Source organism: Magnolia sinica, chromosome 6, assembly GCF_029962835.1.
Source record: "Magnolia sinica isolate HGM2019 chromosome 6, MsV1, whole genome shotgun sequence".
Lineage (NCBI taxonomy): Eukaryota > Viridiplantae > Streptophyta > Magnoliopsida > Magnoliales > Magnoliaceae > Magnolia > Magnolia sinica.
This window is the reverse complement of record NC_080578.1, coordinates 23,105,378-23,133,048: the sequence shown is the minus strand read 5'-3', so window position 1 is coordinate 23,133,048 and position 27,671 is coordinate 23,105,378. Positions and strand designations below refer to the sequence as shown.

General features: G+C 39.0%; 2 protein-coding genes across 4 annotated transcripts; both read left to right on the top strand.

The window, feature by feature from the left end:
- The first annotated feature begins 409 nt into the window (after window positions 1-409).
- LOC131248541 (protein phosphatase inhibitor 2-like) lies at window positions 410-27,653 on the top strand. 3 transcript variants are annotated; one of them, XM_058248861.1, is made up of 5 exons: window positions 410-443; window positions 16,861-16,924; window positions 24,380-24,492; window positions 24,599-24,769; window positions 27,292-27,653. In XM_058248861.1, exons 2-5 carry the CDS (start codon window positions 16,920-16,922, stop codon window positions 27,567-27,569), a joined length of 567 nt encoding a protein of 188 aa, XP_058104844.1. In that variant the 5' UTR covers window positions 410-443; window positions 16,861-16,919; the 3' UTR covers window positions 27,570-27,653. The 3 variants fall into 3 exon arrangements, with proteins under 3 accessions (XP_058104844.1, XP_058104845.1, XP_058104843.1); XM_058248862.1 differs by lacking the exon at window positions 410-443 and adding an exon at window positions 1,927-1,948; XM_058248860.1 differs by lacking the exon at window positions 410-443 and adding an exon at window positions 4,265-4,904 and having other exon boundaries at window positions 16,858-16,924.
- Window positions 13,293-14,888, top strand: LOC131249559 (uncharacterized). Its single transcript, XM_058250364.1, has 4 exons — window positions 13,293-13,773; window positions 13,891-14,021; window positions 14,105-14,180; window positions 14,258-14,888. Exons 1-4 carry the CDS (start codon window positions 13,293-13,295, stop codon window positions 14,569-14,571), a joined length of 1,002 nt encoding a protein of 333 aa, XP_058106347.1. The 3' UTR covers window positions 14,572-14,888.
- Window positions 27,654-27,671: the final 18 nt, after the last annotated feature.

Below are 27,671 nucleotides of genomic sequence, written 5' to 3'. Positions count from 1 at the left end.
TTTGAATGGCAGGTAAACTTCACGGTGGACACCAGAAGGTTTTAACGGTAGGCATTTCCTTAACCACTTGTTCCTGTCTTGAGCCCCACTTAGAGTTTTGAATCTGCCTCATTTCTTATATCATGTCCCACTATGATCCGGAAATAACCGATGGACGGGTTAGATTTCTCACAAACATCATAGTGGCCCCACCTAGCTTTTGATTGCAGGAATTTAGGGTTTCCAGGAATCCGCGTCCAAGACAAGTGGCATACCGACTAAAGTACGACTCAGAACGGGCCCGGCCCAGAAACACGGTCCACGTAAGGGCAGACCTGATATTAATATCAGAATCAGGGGAAGTTTAGCGAGTTAGAAGAAGAGAGAGACAAAGCGTCTTCGAACCTTTTCTGTTTGTCGGATTCGCAGGCGAGACCTGATTTCTCCACCCCTTTTCACTCAAGGTACCTTATTCTCGATTTCGACTGTTTTTAACCCTCTCATTTGCATTTTTTCCGATTTTATTTTTTATTTTTTATTTTTTGTTTGTTTGTTTTTGTTTTTTCTCCTTGAAACACAATTCTGGATGTGTATCGTTTCTCGATTTGGAAATGCCTTATTTTAGTTGAGTTGTTATTTTCTTTATATATATAAAAAAAGAATAAATAAAATAAAAGGTATTTGATGTTTGCAGATCGATTGATGCTTTGTGGAAAGGGGTTTGGTGAATGTTGTTTGTTGATTTTGATTTTGATTTGTCGGAGTTGGATTCCGGAATTAGCAAATAATTGCTATTTCTGAGAATTATCTGACATGACAGGTGCGTTTGGTTGCAGCAGATATCATGAAATTTCATGATCAATCAGTCTATTTGGTGCAAAATTTCATGTTATTTCATGAAATTTGATGCAACCAAACATGCCCATAATCCGTGATTTGAAATGGTACCTGTGTGGTGGATAGGTGGAGTTCTTTCTTTCCAATACAACACGAGGAAAACAAGGCCCCAGAATAAAAAAATTATTTGTCTTCGATCCTCCAGTGTCCATGAGCCAAACGCAATCTAAATCAGTAATCAAGGATTCAGTATCCTATCAATCAATACACATGTGCTGATGTGCATGATTTGAACCTTTTGTCTATTTGGCCCCATTGGGGATATAGGGCGTGCCCCTAAATCAGGTGATATTAGCCACCGATTGGAGGACTCTTGAGGATTACAAATTATCGGCTTCGAAAATATCCAATATACAATCAACGTTCATGGGCAAAAAAATCCAGTCAATGGATTTTTATTTATTTATTTATTTTGTACATGGCCTTTCTATGGAAGGTTACAATAGATGAATAGTCCGGAACATGACATGTGGGTGACATGCATGGAAATTTAGTTCTTGATAATTCATGTAGGGGTCGTTTGGCAACTAAGAGTTTAAGGGCATGTTTGGATGCCTATAAGTTTTTTAAAGTTGTAAGTTACATGTAAGTTACAGGTGAAAGAAAGTTACAAGTAATCTTGTTTGGATATAAGTTATAACTTACTTAAAAGTAACTTAGGGCCTGTTTGGATGCCTGTAACATTTCTAAAATGTAACTAAGTTACAAGTGAGATTGTTACAGGTGGTATTTGGGGGAGGAAAGTGACAGATAACTTTCTCTCAACCTCTGACTTTCTTACAGGAGAGGCGAAAATGATACAATCACTTGAGTCATTTTTCAAGTTACTTGTATCTTTAATAAAGGTAACGGTTGGAAATTTTAAAATCAAAATTTTTGAAAAGAATTGCAGCTTGCATTGAAGAGGCCTACCTACCTCAGACGGAGTGAAGGCTGAACGACCATTGAAGGCTACAAGTGACCATTGAAGGCAAGGCTACAAGCAGCCATTGAAGGCTATAAGGCTACATGCAGACGCAATGAAGCCTACAAGGCTGCCATTGGGGAGAATCGCAACTGTGTATTGAAGAAGGTTGGTGGCCATTTTGCTATATAAACAGATATCCCTCTCTAATGTCTCCATCTCCCTCTCTCAGCCTTTGTTTCCTCTCTCAGTCTCCTTCTCCCTCTCCCTTCGAGCTTCAACAAAGTTGGAAACACCTTTCTTTCTTTCTATTGCTTGTTTTCCTTACGTTCTTTTTTATTTTTGCGTTCGGGTCGACGGACACAGTTTGGCTAGAAGGCATGCATAATGGCCGATGATCTGTGGGGCCCACCATCTTGTATTTGTTTTATCTATGCCATCCATCCATTCTTTTGGATCATTTTAGGGCTTGACTCCAAAAATGAGGGATATCTAAATCTCAAGTGGACCACACCATTGAGAACAATAATGATTGAAAGTCCACCATTAAAAAACTCCTAGGGCCCACTGTAATATTTGTTTCACATCCAACCCGTTGATTAGGTCATAAAGATCTGGATGAAGGGAAGAAAACAAATATCAGTTTGATCGAAAACATTGGTGGCCCACCAAAAGTTTTTAATGGTGGGTGTTCAATCAACATTGTTTCCAATGATGTGGTCCACTTGAAATTTTGATGTACCTTATTTTTGGGCCGATGACTTAAAATGATTTGGAATAGTGGATTTACCTTATTTCAACCAACTTTATTTTTTCCAGTGATGTACCTCATTTTTTATGTACATTGTTTCTAGTGATGTACCTTAATCCAAACAGGCCCTTATTTTTTATGTACATCATAGTGAGCCCACATAACACGTAAGCAGCCCATGGACAGTAGTCTGCTAAAAGTGATTACTAATGATGGTGCTATGCGGGCCCCACCATGATTCATGTGTTATATCCATGCCGTCCATCCATTTCTTAGGGCAATCTTGCTGGAGCTCGATGGGAGAGGGAGAAGGAGACTGAGAGAGAGGGAGATGGAGGCACTGGAGGGGGGAAAAGCTGTTTATATAGCAAAAGGGCCACCAACCGACTTCAATACAGTTGCGATTCTCCCCAGTGGCAGCCTCATAGCCTTCATTGCGTCCGAATGCGGCCTCATAGCCTTCAATGGCCGCTTATAGCCTTTAGTGTTCACTCAGCTATCACTCTGTTTGAATGTAGGTAGGCCTCTTAAATGCAAGCTACGATTCTTCTCAGAAATTTTGATTTCGAAAATTTCAAGCGTTACCTTTATCGCTACCTGTATCGAAGATACAAGTAACTTAGAAAACGACTCAACTCCCTCTATCATTTTTGCCTCATTCTCCTGTAAGAAAGTCACAGGTTGAGAAAAAGTTACCTATGACTTTCCTCTCCCAAACACCAGCTGCAACAATCTCACCTGTAACTTTGTTACATTTTAGAAATGTTACAGGTATCCAAATGACCCGTAAAAGTTACTAATGGATTTGTTTCCAGGAAACAAATTACCTAAGGATTGGATTTTGTCAGTCATGCCTGGCAACTTGGGATTTAATGTTGTAGAATCTAGAAAGTTGTTTCGGGCAGGAATAGAAAAGGGGCCTAAGTAGGAATTGGATTCCAGTTGGAATCTGTTTCACCCTGTTTCTAGCTCCCCAAACAGGAATTTTGCCCAAGAAACAGACTCCACTTCCATATGTGTACTTCCAAGGGTGCCAAACAATCCCTTAGGTATTAGTATGTCACATTGGTTACTTTGTCATTACGAAAATTGGAGTTTTGGGTAGGTTTTGCTTGTTCTATTTGAATGCACCACCTTCTAGGATAAAGCATAGGATGCAGCACTTATGATATAAAATTATTGGGTCTTCCAAGTGTCAATTCTCATGTACGCTATTGCAATAAATTTTCAGAAATAGGCGAATGTTCTGATCTTATTTTAGATTTCGGTCCAATTTGTTAGTATGAGGCAGAACTTCGCAAATTTTGTTGTTCTGCCAACAGTTAGCAAAATGATGTGGTATTTAATAATAAATTAAAAAAACTCATTAAATTTTTTTTTTGAAGGCGATTGAAAGAAAGAGATTAGTCATCATCCATTGATAGAATTGAGTGGAAGGTGGGAAAATATAGTAGAGAGGAATTAATTTATACAGGACTACTTTGGAAAAAAAAAAAAGATTTGGGAGGCAAGGAATGATATTCACCCAAATATTTGATTACAATGTCAGTCATTATTCTTGTACGTAGACATTCGAACTGCTTTAATTGAAGTTGTGTGTGTGTGTGTGTGTGTGTGTGTGGCCATTTTAACTAAATGGGCATCCATGTAATAGGTGTGTGTGTGTGGCCATTTTAACCAAATAAGCATCCATGTAGCAGCTTTCACCTGTTTTTATAGATGATTCTGTCTTAAATAGGTTTTTCTCATTGGGTTCTAGATGTTCAAAACATAGCTCTAAAACTGGTACTCGACTCAAAACTTGGCCAAGTCAACTTGCCTAGCAAGATCTTTTTTATTTTATTTTTTGAAAGATAATAATTTTATTGAAGAGAAACAAGGCTGAACACAGGGGAAAGGAAAAAAGTAAAAACAGGAAAGGAAAGGAGAAGAAGAGAAAAACAAAAGAAAATCAAAATAATAGAAACAAAACGCTACCCCATGGCAGCGAAACCCCAAAAAAACCAAAAACTCGACTAAGGAGCGCAGTCACGAAAGAAAACTAAGACTTTGGAACACCCCTGCGGCAGAAGCAGAAGAATTCCTAAAGCACCGGTTGTTGCATTCAGCCCATATCGCCCAAAGCACTGCTAGGAGGATAATCCTCCATTTCCTCCTACAGAGCGCACCTCCCAACTCCGCATGCCACGCGCTAGGAAGATCATCAATGGAATTCGGCATGACCCAGGAGACCCCCGCAAGCTGGAGAACAGTCCACCAAATATCGGAACAGAACGAACAACGCAAAAAAAAAGGTGGTTCACAGTCTCTTCCGCCTGAAGGCACATCAGACAAACATTCTGAAGCTGCATTCCACGCTTCATATTATCAACCGTAAGAATCCTCCTCCTACCTGCCAGCCACCCGAAGGCAGCTTACTTTCGGTAGAACTCCGTAGGACCAAACTGGTCCGGTGTGACATGGGGATGAGACTCATTGAATCAGTTACATCACTCATGGAGACTTGAACCAAGTCACTTGGTTTGATGCAAAGGTTAAAACAACCATAGTCATGGATGCCAATATTTTATGTATTGGTACTGTACCATGTATTGCACCCTTGGGATACAGAAAATTGGGAGAAACATTAGGAAATATTGCACGTATTGCAGTTTGAGGGGAACATTAGAAAAACTTCTAGAAAATGATGGAACTTACCAATGAAATTTTTGGAGATGTTAAAGACATGATTACACACTTTTTACTCAAAACATTATAAAAAACTTTGTAATAGTTTTCCGTTGTTTAGGGGACAAAGCTATTCATTGTTGGACAAGCAACTCAGACTCATATCCACATGAAGTTATGAGGTGGCTCAAAGTTGTCATTGCTTTTGCTATTGGGCGGCTGTAATGCTACTACACATAATTGCAGTGTTGTACTTAGCTCATGAGCTGATGGTACCAAGCAGTGTACTCTCTGACATATCTCTCAGCTACTTATTCTCACCAAACTCACTTGTTTGCCCATCAATTGATTGTGAGCAGTAACCATCACCTGCACCAGCACCGGTTGTGCTTGTGGCTGGTCACCTCCCCAACCATGTTCTGGATACCTCTGCCCATAGGCATATCCTTGATCTGATATGTAGCATAGATTTTAAGTACCAAATTTCAAGGTGCAACTCACCTAGGATTGAAACTGGTACGGCTCGTCTCAACTTGGTCTGACTTGGTCCCATTTCATTCATTTGACTTGGACGATACCACGTCATGTTGGACGATATTTAAAACCATGATCTGTAAGCTTAGTTCTAACCATATCCATAGTTGAATTACTGCGAATGAGTGACATAGCCATTGGAGTGGCGCATCCCATGGCTATATAATGCATCATGGAAGTGGAGCTCCTCCGCTCATCGCTGACATCTATGGGCCCAATGCTTTGTGCAATAGACTCCTCATCTCATGTTTATTATCTCCTATAATGTGAGAACTACTTGCTCATAAACGTATATTTGCACACAAATTGCAACTTTAAAGGGCGAAACCGGTAGAATTCAAATTTCCCCAATATCTTCCATTTTCCACCTTCAAATCCAAAATTTGTTGCCTCAATTACATAGCAATTCATGAAACTCATGTATAGATGGATTTGTACTTGTTTTCTCCCTAATCTGTTGGAAAAATGAACTTGAACAACTGAAATCAAAATTTTCACTCATTGTTTTTTTTTTTTAACTACTTGATTTTGCTCTCAGATTGCAGTTTCTACGCCAAAATTGTGTTTCAATGCAAAGCAGCTAGGGTGGAGTTGTCAAAACACACGTAGGAACAATTTTCCCCAAAAAATCTGAGTTAAAATGGGACTTTTCAATTTTTGATTTTTTTTTTTTAAATTTTCAGCAGCATATGCTAATATCACTCAATATTTATGATATTTCACAAGCATCAATTGATACAGTGTAATCTTATAGAGGGGGTGCTTTGCCTATATATAGTGATAATGATATCAATAATGTCACGATATATCAGCATGTATTGACCGATGTAGTTGATACAATGCATTTTATGTTACAAACCCGTAATATTGTATCAACACCATGTTGATATTGACAATATCGGCTAATGTCGTCAATGCATTGATCACTAATTGTTGCAAGCAGCTAAACCACCAAATCATCGACATTTATTTTTATTTTTATTTTTATTTTTTAATGATGTCAAGGTGCCCCCACTCCATTTTGAGACAAGACTATTCCCCACGGATCCATGCAATCACCCGCAAACCACATGCATTGGGTAATCCTGGGGAGGGGAATCGAACTTGCGTCTGTGGGGAGCACACCCAAGACACTTGCCATTCGCCCAAACACTGTGCGGATCAAATCATCGACATTTTGCTTGCCTACTTATTGAAGTCTTTTGATTTAGAAAGGCTCACCCAAGGTGTTCTGAAACTGTAACGGTGGCCGTAACGGCCACCACTGTTACCATTAAGATATTGGCCGTAACAGCCATTACGGCCATTTTTTTTTATTTTGTGAAAAAGCTGTTACAAGACCGTTACAAGTCCTTTATATACTCTCTTCTTTTTTCTTTTTTTTTTGCCCTATAACGGCCGTTATGGCTGTTTTGACCCTGTAACGCGTAACGGTTCTGACCATTACTGTTACGTAACAGTCGTTACATAACTGAGTTTGAATACCTTGTGCTTACCTACATCCCAGTGGACTACTATGTTATCCTCCGTTGAGTGCACATAACCAAAATGCCACGCTTATTATACAACATCCAAGCCGCTGAATAGATAACCCCACCTTGAAAATCAGTGGATGCAGATAACAATCGATCCATTCATCAGGTGGCCACATGTGTAAATTGAGTAGATCAATTGTCCATCCATTGTTTTCTACATTGTGGCACACCTGATGAATGGATCTGCCTGATTTTTTTTTTTTTGCACCCGATTATCTTCAAGTTGGGGTCTACTTCTTCAGTGGCTGGAATGTTTGTATATGCATGGCACTTTGATGTATAAGCTCAATGTATGGTAACTTAGTAGTCTATTAAGATGTCAATGTGAACATTTGTCATTCTACATAATTTAACTATTTATGACTGTTAAATATTTTGTTATTCATTATACACCCAGTCAAGTCTGAAGACTCAATGAGTTGACCTTACGCGGCTGGAAATCGTGTCAAGTTTTTGTGTTTCTAGGAGTATTTGCAGAAATAGAAATTCAGATTTAATTCTGCTTTATCCTTTGGTTGAAGTGCAACTTTTGGATGACTGTTTTTTTTTTAAAAAAAAAATCTTTTTAGCTTTTTCCTCAATAATATTTCAGTATTCTATTAATAAAAAAGAAGCATTTTTTTTCCTCAGGCCTACTGAGTTTACAGGTTTGAAATCTTTTGTGGGAAGTGCTTTCTATAAATCATGATTATTTTTTATTTTTTATTTTTTCCTTTCCCTGAATCATGATATTGTTGCATTTGGTGCCGGGTTTTTAGCTTTTCTTGTTCCACTAGTTTCCTTTGGGTGCATTTGGATCTTTGCCCCTTTCCAATAGTGATATGGATGCTTTGCAACAATGTTTCAAATAGCGCCCGTAGCGTACACTGTAGCGTAGCGTGGCCGTAACGCTACGTAGCGTCTCAAATAGCGCTACAGGGGTCGTAGCATACACTATAGCTACGTAGCGCGTAGCATCCGTAGCGTAAGCTACAATGTATTTTTTTATATTTTATTTTATTTTTTATTTTTTTTCACGTTTTCTTTGTTTCTAATGTTGAGGAATGTGACACTTGTATTGTACTTTATACTTTTAACCTATGAGATTTTTATTTCTTTTCATAACTGTGACTTGTGGTTTCAATTAGACATTATTAATTAAAGTGGTTTGCTTAGAAAGTTGTTGATGTGATAATTATTTGATTTGGCTTATATATGTGGATTGGCTTTTGATAAATGATAACTAATAGCTTTTTTGAACATGCTTATAATTGATAACATGAATCATCTTTTAGGCATTTTTATATATATTTTTTTCCTTTTTTTTTCACTATTTATTATATTTGTCCTATTTTTAAATTAAAAAATAGAAGTATCGTGTAGCTTACGCTACACGCTATGTATTTAAGATACACACTATTGAGGGCCGAGCACTATGCATCACGCTACCACTATTTAAAACACTGCTTTGCAATTCATATCGCTAGCATCAGAAAGGTAGGTATAGTCAGTGTTCAAAATATCGATACTATCGGCCGATATATCGGCCGATATTATCGGTATCGCACCACGGCGAGACGAAACAGCCCCGATAACACCCGGAAGATACAAAAAATCCAAAACTTTAGATATCGTACGATATTATCGTCGATATCGTGCGATACATTGTCGACATCGCTGATACAACCCACCCCGATTTAGATATCGCGGTATTTCCGCCTCCATTATTGTCGGAAATCGACAAACAGAGTCACGGACAGTCACGGGTGCATTTGCAGGGGACTCACAAGTCCCACTGTAGCCAACAACCCACGACGATAAAAAGCCGATGCCGTAGGTGGTGGAGAATAAAAAAAAATTTGAATTAGAAAAAAAAAAAAAGAGGGAGAGAGAAATCGGATACATACCTGTAGCCGTAGGTTGTAGCAGTGATCAGAGGTGGGCCATTCGACAGGTAAGTAGCCTTCTCCCTCTTTCTTCGAATTTTTCTTGATATTTTCTTCAATTTCTCGGTTCCTTTGCTGATTGGAGCGTGCCTGTGCGGATTTCTCGGCGATTCGGTGAGAAATCAAGCCGGATTTGAGGAAACGGAAGAGAAATCCTCTCCAGAACCCTCGCTGCGTGAAGGAGAGGGAAAGCTCTCGCGACGGATGGGGAAAATGAAGGAGACGTGCGGGATGGGTGAAACAGGGATCGGCGCATAAGGTGGTTTATTGAGCACGTTCTTATCGTACTTAGTAAACTCAGTTGGGCCCACCTGTAATGTATGTGGTCTATCTACGCCGTCCATCTGTTTTTCCATCTAAATTTAGGGGTTTATCCCAAAACTTAGAGAGGGGCAGTGGATCATACCACATGAAACAGTGGTGAAACTGATTTCCACCCTTGAAACCTTTCTGGACCATACAGTGATGCTTATCATTCATCTAAACCGTTAATAAGATCAGATAGACGTGGATGAAGGGAAAATATGAATTTAAGATGGATCCAATCATCCAAGACTTCTGTGGCCAAAAAGGGTGTTTTAACGGTGGATGTTCAATTCAACTGTTTTGTAAGGTGTGGCCCATTTAAACATTATATATGGTTTATTTTTGGGCTAAAGCCCTGAAATTATCTAGTAAAATGGATGGACGGAGCAGATAATATACATAAATCGTGGTGGACCTCACATGAGTTTACAAAGTACGCTAAGCCTAGCGAGTTACTCACTGTACACTCGCATAAAGCCATGTCCGTGTTCTGTGGGTCCCACGATAATGTGTGTGTCGTATCCACACCATCCATTAATTTGGAAATAATTTTTTAGGGCATGACACAAACAATGATGTAAATATAAATCTTTATTAGACCCCGCCACAGAAAAAACCGGGGAGAGTGACGCCCACCATTGAAACTCGTAGCATTGTTGAGGGCTCATTATAATGTTTATTTGTGATCTAAAATGTTCATAAGTCCAGTAAGATATGGAATAATGGAAAACACAAATATCATCTTGACCATCCATCTCTGGTGGCCCTCAAGAAATTTTTAATGGTGAACGTCACTCTCTCCATTGTTTTCTGTGGTGGGGCCCACTCGAGCCCTGGATCTGACTTATTTTTTGGCTCACGCCCTAAAATGATCTATTGAAATGGATGGACGGTGTGGATAGAAAAAATACATCATAGTGGGACCCACGTTAACTTGGTGACGTCACTTGAGTAGCACGCATAAACAGGTTGGATAGTCCACGCAACACCGGCGTTGGATTGTTGAATCTACCTCATTTTTGGTATTTGGTGTGGGCCGACCTATCATCCATGCCGTTCATAACGTCATTCCTACTAGGATGAACTGAAAACACAAATATTAGTCTGATTCAAAGTTTCTATGGCCCCACGAATATTTCAACTGTGGAAGTTTAGTTCTCATGTTTTCAGCCCACTTGAATATTAGATCCTGCTCATTTGTGGTCTCATGTCCTAAAATGAACTCACAAAATGGATGAACAGTATGGATTTCTCGTGAACATCATGGTGGGCCCCACTTAGGTTCCCGTGCAGGACGAAATCGGATTGCGTATTGAGTTACTCAGTACGCTATTATCGTACTGAGTAAACTCTGTTGGGCCCACCGTGAATGTATCTGGTCTATCCACGCCGTCCATACATTTTTCCATCTTATTTTAGGGGTTGAGACAAACATTTAAGCATACCCAAAGATCAAGTGGACCATATCACAGGAAACAGTTGGAATAATGATTTCCACCGTTGAAACCTTTATAGGGCCCACAGTGATGTTTATTTCTCATCCAACCTGTTCATAAGATCACAAAAACATGGATGAAGGGAAATCACAAAGACAAGCTTGATCCAAAACTTCCGTGGCCCCCAAGAAATTTTCAATGGTAGATGTTCAATTCACACTGTTTCCTGTGGTGTGGTCCAATTGAGGTTTGGATATACTTAATTTTTTGGTTAAAGCCCTAACATTATCAGGTAAAATGGATGGACGGAGTGGATAAAATACATAAATCAAGGTGGACCCCACAGAGTTTACCCAGTACGCAATCCGCTTCCTGCTGTAAAAGGCCAGCATTGATGCTCCTCGAGCTCCAGCTGTACGAACGGTTCAAAGGAGATCAAAGTTACATGGCCCCAAAGTGATGTATTTATTATATCTACGCCGTTCATCTTTTTTTTTTTTTAAAGCCCAAACCATCTGATTTTCAAACTATAAATGCATTTGATCGGTCCGGTCCATCTTAAATCTCCAATTCCATTCGTTGGTTTGGACTCCAATGTTGTTTCTGATCATCTGACGGCCACATTTTTCAATGTTTAGATCATCAAATCAATGAGAATTTTTCACTATGGTCATCCACAATGGGGCCCATAGTGTGGACGGTCCAGATTGTTGTTTAAGCTTGCCAACTACAGATGCCTTCCAAAAGTAACCAAGGGCATATACCATAGTATAATCCATTTCATGATGCGAGAAATATCAACTTTTTATATTAAATATGGTTACCTTCGGAAAAAAAAAGAAAAAGAAAAAAATAGAAAAAAAAAGAAAACAAGTTTTTCCCATCTATTTTGAAAAAAATGATCCAGCGCCTTCGGAGTACTGTAAGTTATAGTACTTCTAGTTGCACCATGATACTTGAATAGTCCAATCTATTGATCTGTACCGTCTATTAGATGCACAATACATGTCATTGAATACCATGTAAAAATCACACCAATCGGGCAAATCTAAGCGTCCAATACCATGTACGTGTGGATGGTGCTCTATGGACTATTCCTTAAAATAATCTAACAAAATGGATGAGTGTCATGGATATACAACACATGCCCTAAGGTGGGCCCTAACAAGTACTAATATAATATTATTTTACAGATAAAATATGTCGGGAGGAAGAGGAGGTAGGCAACTTGATATAGGGTGGAGGTACGGTCGGCCCATTCCCGATAATCGATTCGAGAGTATTTGTAATTTATGTCGTCATGTATCGAGGAGTGGTGGGGTAACCCGCTTAAAGGAGCATTTAGCAGGAGGGTATCGCAATGTTGTGGATTGCCCAAAGTGCCCACAGGATGTACGAGAACAGATGAGGACCATATTGAAAAAAAATGTGAAGACAAAAGAAGAATGACATGCACAGGAGAGGAAGATTAGGGAGGAGTTGGAGCGGCCACCATATGCAAATGAGGATGATGTAGTGGATCTCGATAATGATGATGATCCCGAATACAGACGTACAATTCAAGAGTCCGTACGGGATCAGTGAGAGAGGGATCAAGATAGGAGGTGGGACATAAGTAGGCCTAGATTTGAGGGGTCTATCCATGAGCGTGGTGGAGGGAGTGGAGCAGGGGAGAGTGTTAGGGGTGGATCAGGGGAGGGTAGTAGGCGGGGAGAAATATGGGGCATGGGCAGGAGTAGTAACATGCGGGTGCCGGATATACCTTCAGATTCGAGGATGTACAAAGAGGTAGGAGGGACACAAAAGAAAATAAATGAGATGTTTAATGGAGGGGATGTGAGGAAAAAGGTTGAAAAATTTATAGCAAATTTTTTTATATAGGATCAAATCCCCACAAATGCCGCAGCAAGCCCGCACTTTAAAAATATGATAAGTGAAGTGCAGCGTGGGGGTGAGGGTGTGCAGCCTCCCACACCCGCCCAGATCATGGGGAAATACTTGGATGATGAACATATTGAAATGAAGACATACGTTGATTCGTATCGGCAGTCATGGGAGATGTATGGCTGCACCGTCATGTGTGACGGTTGGACCGGACCGACGAAGATGTCGATTATAAATTTTATGGTCTATTTCAAGAGACGGGCGGTGTTCCTAAAGAGTATAGATGCAAGTAGTAAGATCAAGGATTCTAACTACATTTACAAACTAATGCACAACGTCATGCAAGATGTTGGGAGGAGAAATATTGTGCAGTTTGTTACGGATAATGGGAGTGCATTTGTTAAGGCGGGGAAGGATATTCAGAGCAAGTATCATATGTATTGGAACCCCTGCGCAGCCCATTGCATCGATCTCATGCTGAAGGCGATCGGGGATAGGCTATCGGTGAAGACTGTAATTACTGATGCACGGCTCATCACAAACTTTGTATACAACCATAGCTGGTTATTAGCCGCAATGCGCGAGAGGTGTGGTGGGGATATAGTGCGCCCCGGAGCGACGCGGTTCGCCACAAATTATATTGCCTTAAGTAGCTTTCTCAAACACAAACAGGGGTTACGAGAGCTTTTCGCCGCTCATGATTATGTAGAATGGAAAAAGAGGTTGACAAAAGTAACCTATAGAATTGAAGAGTTGGTGCTGGGAAATTCATTTTGGGATAAAGTGCGTGGTGTTGTGGGTATTATAGAGCCTATTTATGTGGTGTTGAGGATGGTGGACAATGAGACAAATCCGTCGATGGGGTCATTGTATCCGTCTATACAGCTGATGAAAGAGGCTATCATGGTTAAAGCTCCCAATGCATATAAGTGGGTGCATGCAATAATAGACGATCGTTGGGAAAGGACGCTTTCTCACCCACTACATCAGGCTGGTAAGTACCTATATGGATTTTTTTTCCATATGCAATAATAAATGAGGGTTGTATTGATGTGTACATGTTGGTTTTCAGCATATTTCCTAAATCCCAAATACCAATACAGCTGGAACCTCTTCGATGATAATTCATTAAAAAGGGCTGTACATGAGGTGTACGATCACTTATTCCCCGACTGTCCAGGGAAAGGCACCTTTGGTAGTGAGGTAAATATGTTCTGCACTTACATTCTCCTGATCTTCATCTCAATCATTAAACACTTATTCTAGTTGCTATACACCATCAACAGATTGTTAAATTCCGCGACGCAGTTGGGATGTTTGGGTGTCACCCTGCAGTGAAGTCAAGGAACGCCATGATGCCATGTGAGTCACTGTAGTAAACTTAACTTTTATATTATTTTGGAAAATCTAGGATAATGAAAGAATCTTATGATATGTAGGCGAATGGTGGTCCATGTATGGGACTGACTGTGAGGTTTTACAACGACTGGCTGTCCGTGTGCTTGCACAGACAGTGTCCTCATCACCCTGTGAAAGGAATTGGAGTACATTCTCCCTCATACATACAAATAAACGTAATAGAATAGGGTATGAGAGGCTTCAAAAGCTATTGTATTGTCACTACAATATGAAGTTACGAGAGAGGTTGCTCCGCTCGGAAAGAAGAAGAAAAGCACAGGAAGACCCACTGGACCTGATGACGGTCGGACAGCATGCATATGCTGAGGATGCGGAGGATGACCTAGTTTACTAGTGGGTTAGGTCGGATGACTTAGATACCTCGGATGGGCGACCAGAGCCACATATTGCAGCAGAAGCAGAGACACAAGGGATTAATGTTGACAAATATGTGGAGCAGCAGAGGTCTCCTGATGAAGCATTCGACCCATTAACGAGGAGTCCGGAGGGCAGCCCGCGGCAGTCACTATCACGCGGGACACGTGGCGGGGAAACATTATCTGACACCGAGACTGAGTCAGAGAGTGATGCAGAAAATGAGTCCGGTGATGATGATGGTGGCGATAAGGGTGACGATGACTCTGATGACAGTAATGATGATGATGATGATGGTGGTGGTGGCAACGGAGATGGTGGCGACACGGGTGGGAGTCAGGATAAGAGGCCTCTTAGCCCTTTTACCGGGGAGGAGAATTTCGATCATTCCATGCAGGACCCTGACCATGGTTCTCGTCCAGGAGAACCACGACCTCATCTTGTTTACAATAAAACATACACGCGTCAAAAGCTACTGCAGAAAAAGAAGACTCATAAACTTTCAGATTTTGAGGAGGAGCTGCTAGCAAAATGCATGAGGGACACAAGCGTTCGTGGCAAGCGAGATGACTCTAAATTTGGATCACGGACGAGGGAGGGGAGCTCGAGTTACAGGCCACAATATGAATCTGGATCACAAACACTGGAGAGTAGCTCGAGTTCTGTGCCATGAGCATGGATATGGACCTAGTGGATATGCGACGAGTGACTCCAGCAGTTACAGCACATCATTTTTCAACCCTGGTCAGGAGTTCACTTCTGCATATGGGCAAGGATATGAACAGCAGTATGGATATGGCCAACAATATGGATACCAATGAGCTTCATATGTGCCCTTCCCAGATCCATATCAGTTACAGACTGTGACAATTACACAGTACCCACGAATGGGCGTATTGATTCAGTTTGGAGAGGATGAGTACCAGCGTTATGTAAGGGAGTATCTTAACTGGTACCACTCTGCTATGACTTGGGCACAATATTGTCGAATTGTGGAGCAGCAGTACTATGCCCAGCCCCGTCGAGATGGAGATGATGATTACGAGCCACCACGCAACTCTATGTGGGTCTAGACCACAACTAGTCCCCATCATTGATATGTATATTTATCAAATTTTACTTCAATTCTTATTTTGCTTTTCAATGAATTGGTTGTGTTTTCATACATGACTATGATATATTTATAAATATCATCCATTCAATTTAAATATAGTTGCATTAGTTTAGTTAAACACCGCATAACTTAGGACCCTATACAAAGGAAATTTATTATGTGCATCTTTTTTTTGAGATGTTATGATTTAAAAGTGTGTATTGTGTATTAAGGGCCTTTTTAACAATCCCCAAAGTTCCATTAAAAAATTCAACCATTTTCCCAATGTTTCCCCATGTTTCCCAAAAAGTGCGATAAACTATGCAATACAAACGATATATCCTGTGCGATAACCGATACGTATCTGTATCTCAAGGGTGCGATACATTGTGCGATACCGATATTTCGAACACTGGGTATAGTGATTTGCAGTGGAAAGTACCTTTTTTGGACTCAAAGCCAAACAACATTCACCACCCAAGATGCAAAGAGGAGCAGATGCTATCCATTCAGCATGGATATCTAATTGTGGTGATTTGTCAAAAATGAAAATGCACCCTTACGATTTGTGGGTTTCGTTTTGATGTGTAATCGTAATTTATTGAGAAAAACCAGCAAAGAGGATGTGGTCCAGTCATGTTTTCATTGCCTCTATCCTCAGGCATTTTTTCCTGCTCTATTTGGATGCACAAGCTCATTGAACACATTCAGTTTTTTAAACAGGAGGAAATGCCAAGTTGATGATGTTTCCTAGCATTCAAAATGTGGAAGTAACCCTTAAATTGTTCGTTCCTTTCAGGTCCTACTTTTTTTTTGAAAAGTCTTTTAGGTCCAACTCGAAAGTAACATAATTACAATTTGAAGCCTAAACCTCGTAATGAATAATGAGGAAAGAGCTATTTGGTCATTTGCACTTTATTAGACAACGAATGATGATTTTATTCAATAGGGTATCCAAATGCGCCCTAGGGCTTCTTTATCTCCAGTCATTCGTAGTTTGATCCAGTATAGTCAAAGATAATAGATCCATTGTCCAATATATTGTCTGGAATATCTGTTGCACTTTTTTGTAATTTATTGGGAGTGCTTTGATTGTCTTGATCCCATTGAAGTATTTTATGTATTCCAAGAAATCGTTGAGAAGTTCTCTCATTTTTGTTTTCTTTGTCATAGCAGGTCAATTTGGCAATTACTGAGGGTGTTTCAGTCATTTAAGAAGACAGTTGATTCATAACATGAGGTAAGTCGTGCCATTTACTGGGGAAAAAATCATTTTTTTTCTATAATTCTGCTGATTTTGCTCTGAGTCCAAATCTTTTTGCAATTTTTTAATATAAATTTTATTGTGACTGTTACACCCATTCTGTATGCCTGTTAAGCTAGCTTCTTTAGCTGCTTTTAGACAAAGATCATGGACATGCTCATGTGTACTATTACTGCTGCTTCATTGTAAGTTAGAAATAGTTTGCACTTTTCTTATCGCCCAACTAGGATTTGTGATATCTGAATACCTTATTGGTTGTGTTTGGATGTTCTGATGGATGCTTTGATTAATAGTTTGATGGATGGATGGTTTGGTCATAAATTGTTTTGTTGTATTAGCTTTTACTTTTGGTTTTCTACAATATTCAAATGGTTGTGGAATATGATTTGAGTCATTAAATGGTTCATAGGCTCATAATCATGATTTAATTCAATTGGATGATTTTGATTTATGATTTTCCTTTTAATGGTTGTGTAGCAATTGAATCATTTAGGGTCAATTTGGCCTGCATCACAGCATTATGCGTGTAGGTATAATGCTATCCACATATACTATTTTGCATTTGGCTCACTAGTTGACAACACAAATAATGAAATTATCTCAAAATCACTATTTCCGCATGGTTTTTTTTTTTTTTTTACCACTTTAAATGAGGCATTATTGGCATAGCTGGATTCTGAGAAATTTGTGGAATCCAGCTATTTCGACAAGAGGGTTTTTAGGATGCGTTGCATTGTCACGCGTCAGGAAGAAACTTGCATTTAAACCACTGTCCATTAGGTGCACACCTTTGGGACTCCTAACATTAGTTGTGTTTAGGGGCATGGAAGTGCTTGTATGTCATTTGATCCATTCATTTATGAGCCCTACGAGGACGAAGGAACTTCCTAAAAAATAGGCCATTCAAGAACTAAGGTGGGCCCCGGTCCGTCAACGTAGATGTTTTATGAAGGATTTTAAACCATTTCCTATGGTTACATGAGTTTTGGATCAATCTGATTTTTGGTTCGGGGCCAACTATGTTGTGGCCAATTTTGGAGTATCCCCGATATTATCAAAATATCCTCGATATTATATGTATCTCCAGCTTGTTGATATTGATAACACTGGTAGTCTCAGAAATTTCAGGTATCGGCGATGTATCGCTAAGTATTGCCAATGTATCAATATTTTCATTTTGTAAATTTCAGGTGTGGCTTGTATTGCCAATATTTTTTACTATATAATATCGCCAGTGTTTCAGCAATCTTTTGATAATATTGCTAATGTATCAATATCGCCAAAATCTGTTTATTAAAAAAAAAATCGTTTCAAAATTTTTTATGGGTGCTTGATTGTATGCAATATTCAAATTTTTGACGATAATATCAATCATTTCATGATATTATCGTGATCGCAATATGGGCGATATCGAGACCACGGTCTTCCGTTTCCTTTCTAGTTGTCAACGATTTCTCGGCGAGATATCATGTTGTTGATATTTTTCAAATATCAATGGATGTTTGGATGGAAGGTTAGATTGTTGGATGGATAGGGTGGTAGGACTAGTTTCTTATGACAACACATGATTTTAAGGCCCCATTAAATGAAAACTTATTATTTATACATTTTGTTTGTAATTTTTTGATTCCTAAATATGCAAATATGTGTATTTTAGCATCTTCTAAAGTTTCATTGAAAAATTCCACTATTTTACCCGTGTTTCCCTAATATTTCCATGCATTTCCAGTTATCAGCGATATCGATATTGTTTCTGTATCACTGGCCAGTGAAACTTGTAGTGATACTGATACTTTAAACACTAGTCCTGGCACATCTGATGAACAGTTTGGATCTTATGCAAATGAGTCATTCCCCGTGTTGGCGGTGGGCAACCCTCACTCACCATGCCTACCTAAGGCTTATTGTTTCTGACTTTTTAAAAAGGAAAGGAGTTAACTTAGGATGGGTTGTGGATTATGGTGGTTAATGCTTATACACTTAAAAAATTTGTCAATCTGTGATGCTTTTAAGACAACCAAAACCATCCAAATTGTTGAATTAAGTATGGATTGAGCATAAAGGAACAATTGCACTTATCTCTCACACATGTAATGATGTGAGAAAGTATCCAGTATTAAATGCTTTGCATTATCTGCACATTCTTATTTTGAAAAGTAGTTGCACTGCCAAACATATATCCATTTTCATTATATTATGTGCACCAAATGGACCCTTAATTGGAAATGATTCACTGGTTCACTGGAACATTTGAGTGAATGTGAGTTTCAGGGAGTGGTGTCAGACTGAGTATCTGATGTATGCAATAATTTTAAAACTAGTTCTATTTTCATGCTAAATTAGTTGGATAGCTAAATCTTCTTCTTCTTCTTCTTCTTTTTTTAAAGAGCAGGTGTGTATATGTATCATATATGATATAACATATATTAAGAAATTTACTAAGAGGCAATAAATTTATATCCTACTATCTAATAATATGCTAATTGTACTAATAAAATATTGATATCCTAATACAGTAGCGCTCAAGCATGCTAGGCCAGAAACTGGCCTGATTGACAACTTTGCTCAAAAGTCCAGGCCCAAGCCGAACCCATGGGCCTAGAAACCAATCAAGACCTGCCCCTAAGTGGGCTGGACTTAGGCCAGAATTGGGCCTGCCAAGCCCAACGTAGACATCATGTTGTATCATGACAAACTTGTGCGATTCAAAATAAATAAATAAATAAAACATGTGCGACTCAATTCTCCTTTTTTGCAAGTTTAAAAATCTTTGAGATGTGGCCATAATTTATTGTAGATTTCTTGCTCGTAGTCCCCTCCATTTTTAGTGTATTTGGAAATACCCATTATGTGTATTTGTAAATAACACCCTATCTTATAACCCTATTTCTATTAACACCCTTGAGATCGCATTCTGTCATGTTCTGTGACAGAATAGCATAACACCATTAAATTGCAGCCATTAATGTTTCATAAGAAAGTTTTGCCGTTCTCACAAAAGACTAAGTTTGCGAAGCAGTGATCATTTTCTAGGCAGCCACCAAAATATCTGAACTTGCATCCTATAGGTACTAACAGATGATTGGAACTGTGCATCGTAAGGGCCCCAGCAAATGATCAAAACCGCTCATCCAAAGGGTGCTAGTAGATGATCGCAACCGCTCCACCAGATGGTGCCATCATATTATTGAAATCACTCATCCAGTTGAGGCCCATGGTTCAATTATCCAGATCATTGGTCCCTTGTTTCCCACATTGAACATGAACTGGCCAAAAAAAAGAAAAAATCAATCCAATCTACTCAATGGGCCACCAAATGGAGTCTACTCATTCAATGAGATGTATTAGTTTTTTAGACGTTTCCATCAACAACGGGGCCCATCCAATCAACAATTCCAGTCTCCAAACCATGGGGCCCTGATGCAGGGACATGCAATAACCTAACCCTAGATGCATGTATAATCAGGTTAAAGAATATTCAAATAAATACACCAATTAACTAACTGTTTCCAAACAAAGGGACTAGGTAAATCTCAACACAAAGATGAGGTTATTCCGTCAGGATCATGCCCCTTAGCATAAGATCACATAAACAGTAAAAAAGGAGGACTTCGGGATATGAAGATAACCCAGATCTAGCATGAGTTAGTTCACGAGTAAGCTTGGATCTGATTCTACTAACTAACCATCCATCTTTTCCGTTTGAACTAGAAAGGGGTATCCAGAGAGAAACGAAAGGGGTGAAGGATAAGGGGTTCGAGATGAAGAAGGTATAGGTCCTTTGTCGTCAAAAGAAAAGGAGGAGGATGATTCTTACCTTTTCCTGCACCTCGAAGATCTTAGAAAGAGGGAAACCCGAAATCGGGGTGGAATCATCAACGCCCAAGGGCCAATCCTGAAACTCAAATCTCTTGAATAAAGAGGAAGCAAATAGACAAATTCTTATTTAGTTAATAATAACGAAAATAGGATTCCTCACAACGTATATATAAGCTATGGAAAAAGTAAAAGTGCATTAAAGCCCCCAGAAACAAGAAAAATAATAAAAATACGAAAAATAAAGAAAGTTGCAATAAAGCCCCAATGAGGTTTGGACGAATGGTCTTCACCGTAGGTTTGCTCCCTACAGGTGAGGGTTCAATTTCCCTCCTTGGCTTTTCCCGATACACGTGGTTGTGGGTGATTGCGTGTATCCGCATGGATTAGTCTCACTTCAAAAAGAGGTGGGGACACCTTGTGTCTTCAAAAAAAAATAATAATAACAAAAAAAATAACAAAAAAGTCCAAAACTAAAACACCCATGCAGTAGGGTGTGAAATCTGACCCATGGATTTATGGTCGGGGTGAACACCCGTGTGGTAGGGTGTGAAATCCGACCCATGGATATATGATCGGGGTGCATTCATGCCACTCCTGCACTCGTAGCGCATCAGAAAGTGGGTCCGATGGACCCGTCATCCATCCACATCAACTCCTCCGCTTTGGTACTCTGTCGGCAACGCCTCCTCCTCTGGTACACTCTAAAGGGTGCACCATTGATGTCTACATCAGGCCCACAAGGTCCTTGTGCATCAGGAAGTAAATGGTGTCCTAATGCACTAAAACATTACAAGTGGGTCCCATGGTTAGCTTATCTGGATGGTTGATTGATGTGCTTAAAAGTGGATGATGGTTGCACCGAAAGTCTCAAAATTGGCACCGAGGGCATGCACTAGCAGAAGCACCTTTTTCACCCCTCTAAACCTACCATGTAGTTGCAAATTCCAACCACCACTAGTCATGGAAAGCCACCAGAATCCAATCATGTCATTGAGGATGCCGGTGGGTCGGCAATGGTGGTAGGAATGTAAGTTGTAGGCAGCCATGATTAATGGCTATTTTCTTTCTCTATGGCTATTTTACTGAGCTTGGTAGTTGTGCTTATAAAATGATTCAGTCACATGGAACCTTAGTTTGGTTATTGCACCAAAAATTTGCTATTTATACGATTTTGTTTGCTTAGGGTCTCTATTTTGGATGTTTCTTGATGGAAATTTGCCCTTGTATTGGATTTTGTTATGGATTAATTATCTGGTCTGGACAGTCTTGTGCATTAGGATGTGGAATTGTCCCGATGCACCCATTATGTAGAAGTGGCGGACATGGGTCCATGATCCAGACCATTGATCTAATGGCTCAACTGAGGATGAGGGTGCCCCAAAAATCTTCCAGATTGGAAGTTCCTAGCCAACCAATTTTCTGTCATTTCCCAGGCCACTGCTGTTTTCTTATCCATCTATTTGTAGTCCCCTGAGCAAAGGGTTAGGCTCTTCCAGTATGGAAGATTTTTTTGGAAATCCACTATAAAATTCATATATTTAATTTTCTAACTATCTACTATCCATGATAGATATATTAGAATGAATGTAATATGAAAATTTCTTACATTTATGTGTTTGCAATTATTTTTGAGGGCAAAAATTCATGCGTAAATAGAAAAAAAAATATATATAAAAATATAAAATGGCACCACAAATATGTAAAATGCACATTAACATGTTCTACTATGATTAACACATCATATGACATCATTAAAACAGCAAAAGAATTATTAAAAAATGATTTTTCGAATTTTCAAAAAAAGGGCCGAAATAAATGCGTAAATAGAAAAAAATATTAGAAAAATATAAAATGGCACCCCAAATATGTAAATTGCACATTAACATGTTCTACTATGATTAACACATCATATGAAGTCATTAAAACAGAAAAAGAATCATTAAAAATGATTTTTCGAATTTTCAAAAAAAGGGCCGAAATAAATGCGTAAATAGAAAAAATATTTAAAAAATATAAAATGGCACCCCAAATCTGTAAAATGCACATTAACATGTTCTACTATGATTAACACATCATATGATGTCATTAAAACAGCAAAAGAATCATTAAAAATGATTTTTCGAATTTTCAAAAAAAGGGCCAAAATAAATGCGTAAATAGAAAAAAATATAAAAAATATATAAAATGGCACCCCAAATCTGTAAAATGCACATTAACATGTTCTACTATGATTAACACATCATATGATGTCATTAAAACAGCAAAAGAATCATTAAAAAATGATTTTTCGAATTTTCAAAAAAAGGGCCAAAATAAATGCGTAAATAGAAAAGAAATTAAAGTATATATAAAATGGCACCCCAAATGGGGAAATTGCACATTAACATGTTCTACTATGATTAACACATCATATGATGTCATTAAAACAGCAAAAGAATCATTGAAAAATGATTTTTCGAATTTTCAAAAAAAGGGCCAAAATAAATGCGTAAATAGAAAAAAATATTAAAAAAATATAAAATGGCACCCCAAATCTGTAAAATGCACATTAACATGTTCTACTATGATTAACACATCAAATGGCATGATTAAAACAGCAAAACAACCATTAAAATTTGATTTTTCGAATTTTAAAAAAAGGGGCCAAAATTCATGCGTAAATAGAAAAAAATATTAAAAAATTATTAAATGGCACCCCAAATCTGTAAAATGTACATTAACATGTTCTACTATGATTAACACATCATATGACATGATTAAAACAGCAAAACATATTAAAAAAAGTATAAATACCTATTTTTGACGAATTTTTGAAAAATGGCCCACCGAGCTTTGATTCAAAAAAATTTGTGATATAATGTGTTTTTATCTCAAATACCTAGCTAAGGTTGGTCGAAATTAGTAGTAGAAGGAGTGAAAAACAGTTTGGAAGCAAAAGGTTTCAAAAAAACAGCAAAAAACGAGCTAAAAATGAAAAAAAAAAAAGTTACCGTTTCGGGCCCGTTACGGGCCCGTAACGGCCCGTTACGGCCGTTACACCCCGTAACGGGCCCGTATCGGCCGATACGGGTACAAAAAATCGTATCGGCCGATACGGCCCCGAAACGGGGAAATTTGCCCTTGTATTGGATTTTGTTATGGATTAATTATCTGGTCTGGACAGTCTTGTGCATTAGGATGTGGAATTGTCCTGATGCACCCATTACGTAGAAGTGGCAGACATGGTTCCATGATCCAGACCATTGATCTAATGGCTCAACTGAGGATGGGGGTGCCCCAAAAATCTTCCAGATTGGAAGTTCCTAGCCAACCAATTTTCTGTCATTTCCCAGGCCACTGCTGCTTTCTTATCCATCTATTTGTAGTCCCCTGAGCAAAGGGTTAGGCTCTTCCAGTATGGAAGATTTTTTTTGGAAATCCACTATATGTTGTGGAGCCCATCAGAGCAATGATCTGGATCATCGAACCATATGCCCACTTGTATGTAACGTGTGCATCAGGACACTTCATGTCATTATGCATTAGGACCTCTTAATTCCTCTTTTAAATAACCTTATTGCATTTTTTTTATCACAATGATTATCCTATTTTCTCCTAATTGTTGAGTATCAGGGGCCATGTAAGATGGAATGAGGCTAACTTGGATGAAATTGAAGCTAATAAACCTGTGAGGCAGAAAATTACAGAGCCCAAAACACCATACCACCGCATGACTGATGGAGATGGTAAATTGATGCAGCCATGTATTACTGCCTATATAACCATATTATTGTCATGAAAATATATGGAATAGTCACAAACAGTGTTAACTGGATACAATGATTTTTGTAGGTTCAGTATCACCAGTACGAAATTTCAATAACTGCATGGGAAATGCTGAGCATGCAGATGCAATTCGAAGTGCTTTGAATGATGTAGCGTCATCGAGTATTATGTATCCCCCGAAGAGCGAGGGTTGGGCATCTGAAGATGAGGCGGATGCAATGGAGCAAGATGATGAAGGTTGTTAGCTTCACCTAATTGTCATTTTTGACCTACATGCTTATAAACATGTTGCTGCTTTTGCCATGTGATTGATGCATCTGATGATATCATGGTTTGCTTAACCTGCAAATTGCTCTGTGGCTGATATTCTCAATCTCTAAATTTTATTTTTTCTACAGAGTTCATCTGTTATTGCTGCTGTACTGTTAAGATCCATGTTCATATGAAAATGTAGTTAATTGTGCTATGACATGCCATATATTGAGGTTTGCTGATCCTAGACACGTATGTGAGGCAGCCCATCTGCATTTGACTACATGTGTTTATGTGGTACACTGGTACAAGACTCAAGATATCCATCAGGTGGGTCCCGCCATGTCAACGCCCTGGCTAAAAAAGGTATGTTAGAAATAAATGGACTGCTTAGAAACTCAGCCAAGCTCTATCCCATTCATCCTTCTATGTAAGAAACTGTGACCCTGCTGATCGGTGGTGAACAGGCACGACTTTTGATCTAGGGCATCTACAAGGTGGAATCCACCTGATGGACAGCTTTTGCACACGTAAGCATCATCGGTGCATGTGGTGACATGTAGAGGGGTTGCCTTATACACACGGGTGGGATTAGCAAACCTCAACAAATAATTAGGTCATGACTAAAAATCCGTCTTTTTTTTCTTTCACAGAAAGAAACTGCACGTGTACACAAGGTGAAAAGGCGGAACCCACCTTTTGCCATATTAAGATAGCTCATGGAGCAAGCACTGCTTAAATAGATGAGAGGATAGAGAGAGGATCTCAGTGCTGCTCTTTATTTGTTAGATCTCAGTTGCCTTTTCTTGTTTTTTGCATCGTGGATTTCTGCTACTGGGATCTGCAAACGTAAATATCCGTACTGACATAGGAATCAATTTTTTTCTTGGGGAGTTTTTTCTTGGGGAGTAATAAATGGGAAGGGTTTCATTTCCCTCTGTCTACAACAAAAGTTTTATTGGAAGAAGAAACAAACAAATAACAATTGAGGTCTAATCTCTATTAAAAACCTTCAATCTAACCTTTCTTGTATCTTCCACTGGTGAAAAATCTATGGATCTGACTCTGTAATTATTTGCCTCCAATCAGTCAATCCATGGTTGGCTTCACATGGAATTGAAAATTCTCATTTATGCACAACTCAAAATACTCATGAGTAGAATGAATTGTTCAAGTTCTTGTGGAGTTTCTAACTCTTGGGGCTGTTTGGATTGGTGGAAAACTCTGGAAAACCATGGAAATGAAATCGATTTCCTCAGATGTGACGTTTTCTCTGTTCTCAGAAACAAAAATGAGTGTTGAAATCGATTCCATTTCCATGGCTTTCCCCCTGGACAAAAAAATGTTAAATCTAGATTTCTACAATTACACGAGACATCTATCACTTCTTGACCGTTAGCATTTCCATGTAAACTATGTGTTCTAAATGAAAACGTTCTCCTGTCAAATCTATATTTAACTGTTCCAATGTCATGTGCGCTTTTTTCCATTTGCCGTGTGCTGTGTAGCTGAACACAGCCTAGCCGCAACTGCTAGCACAGGTTCAACTCTTTTGAGGAAGGAAGAAATGATGGCCGTCAAATGGCATAAGGCTTCTGATTTCAGAGTCTTTCATACCTAGCCATTCAAAATACCCATCTTTGCATATGTCCGCGTGGGTTACTGACACTGTTTAGGCAGTCTACTAAGAATATGCCCACCTGCAATTTCCTGTATGCACTTTTTCTGTTAATATTGTGAATAGATTGTGTTGTACTCTTTGTAATTCTTTCAATGAGACATCTCACCCTGCACTTGGCTATGAAATTTCTGATAGAAATTTGAACAATGAGTAGCGTGTATTTGTTTTGTGAAGAGCATCCATGATTAATCTGGACCAAAGTCATGCACCCAGTTGTTTTCAGTTGTACCTAGCAGCCCCATGTTTCAGTTGTCCAGAACATTGTTCTGATGTAGCTGACCGTGGATGGACCATGCCCCTAAACTAGTCCCAGATTAGAAGATCCTGGCCACCAATCTTGAGCCTTCCTTCAGTTGAGTGTGGACTGTTACTGTGTTTCTTTTCTTAACCATCAATTTTCAGGCCATAAATTGGAAGGCCCTATCCAGGAACAAAACTACAAGCCCATTTGTACAAAACTGAAAACCAAGATATGCTGTGCATTACCTTGGGCGATGATTATATAATTCCTCCCATTAAATTGTCTGTTGTATCTTTTTTTCTTTTTTCTTTTCTTATACCCACACACCCACACCCCACGCACTCACACACCCACCCGCACCACATGGGCACTTGATCCCCAGTCACAGTGTTGAAACAGGAGTCTGTCTACCACAGAGCCATGTAGCTTGTATCTTTCTGAATGATCTACTTTCTGATTTATAAGAAATCTTAAGACATGTTAATGTTGTAATTTGAACTGCTAATTACCTGACTCAGATTCAATAAAGAACAAGAAAATCATAATGGTAACTTGCTTGGTTTTTCTCTCTTGATTTTCCTCCAGATTTTGATGCTGACAGAGACGGATTGAGCTTTAAGGACCTTAGGAGGGCCCATTATGACGAATTCTGGAAGGTGAAAGAACTCCTGCAGAAGGGGTCCTTAATGGATGATGAAGATGAATATGACAACGGCAAGGAGAAGAGGAAAGATCAATGCAATTCATCCTCATCTTTGACAGGCGGCATGAGAGCAATAGACATTGAAGGTGAAACTTCCCCTCCGCATCAACAACAGAAACAATCGTCTAACCACAGTAGACAGTACAAAGGCATGATGTGAAAGCCGTCGGTTACCTTGGAAATGTCTTCTTCGTTTTATTATAACACTTTAAAACTGTATGGTTCGGCTTAACCAGTTCACATATTCCATGTTTCTTAAAAT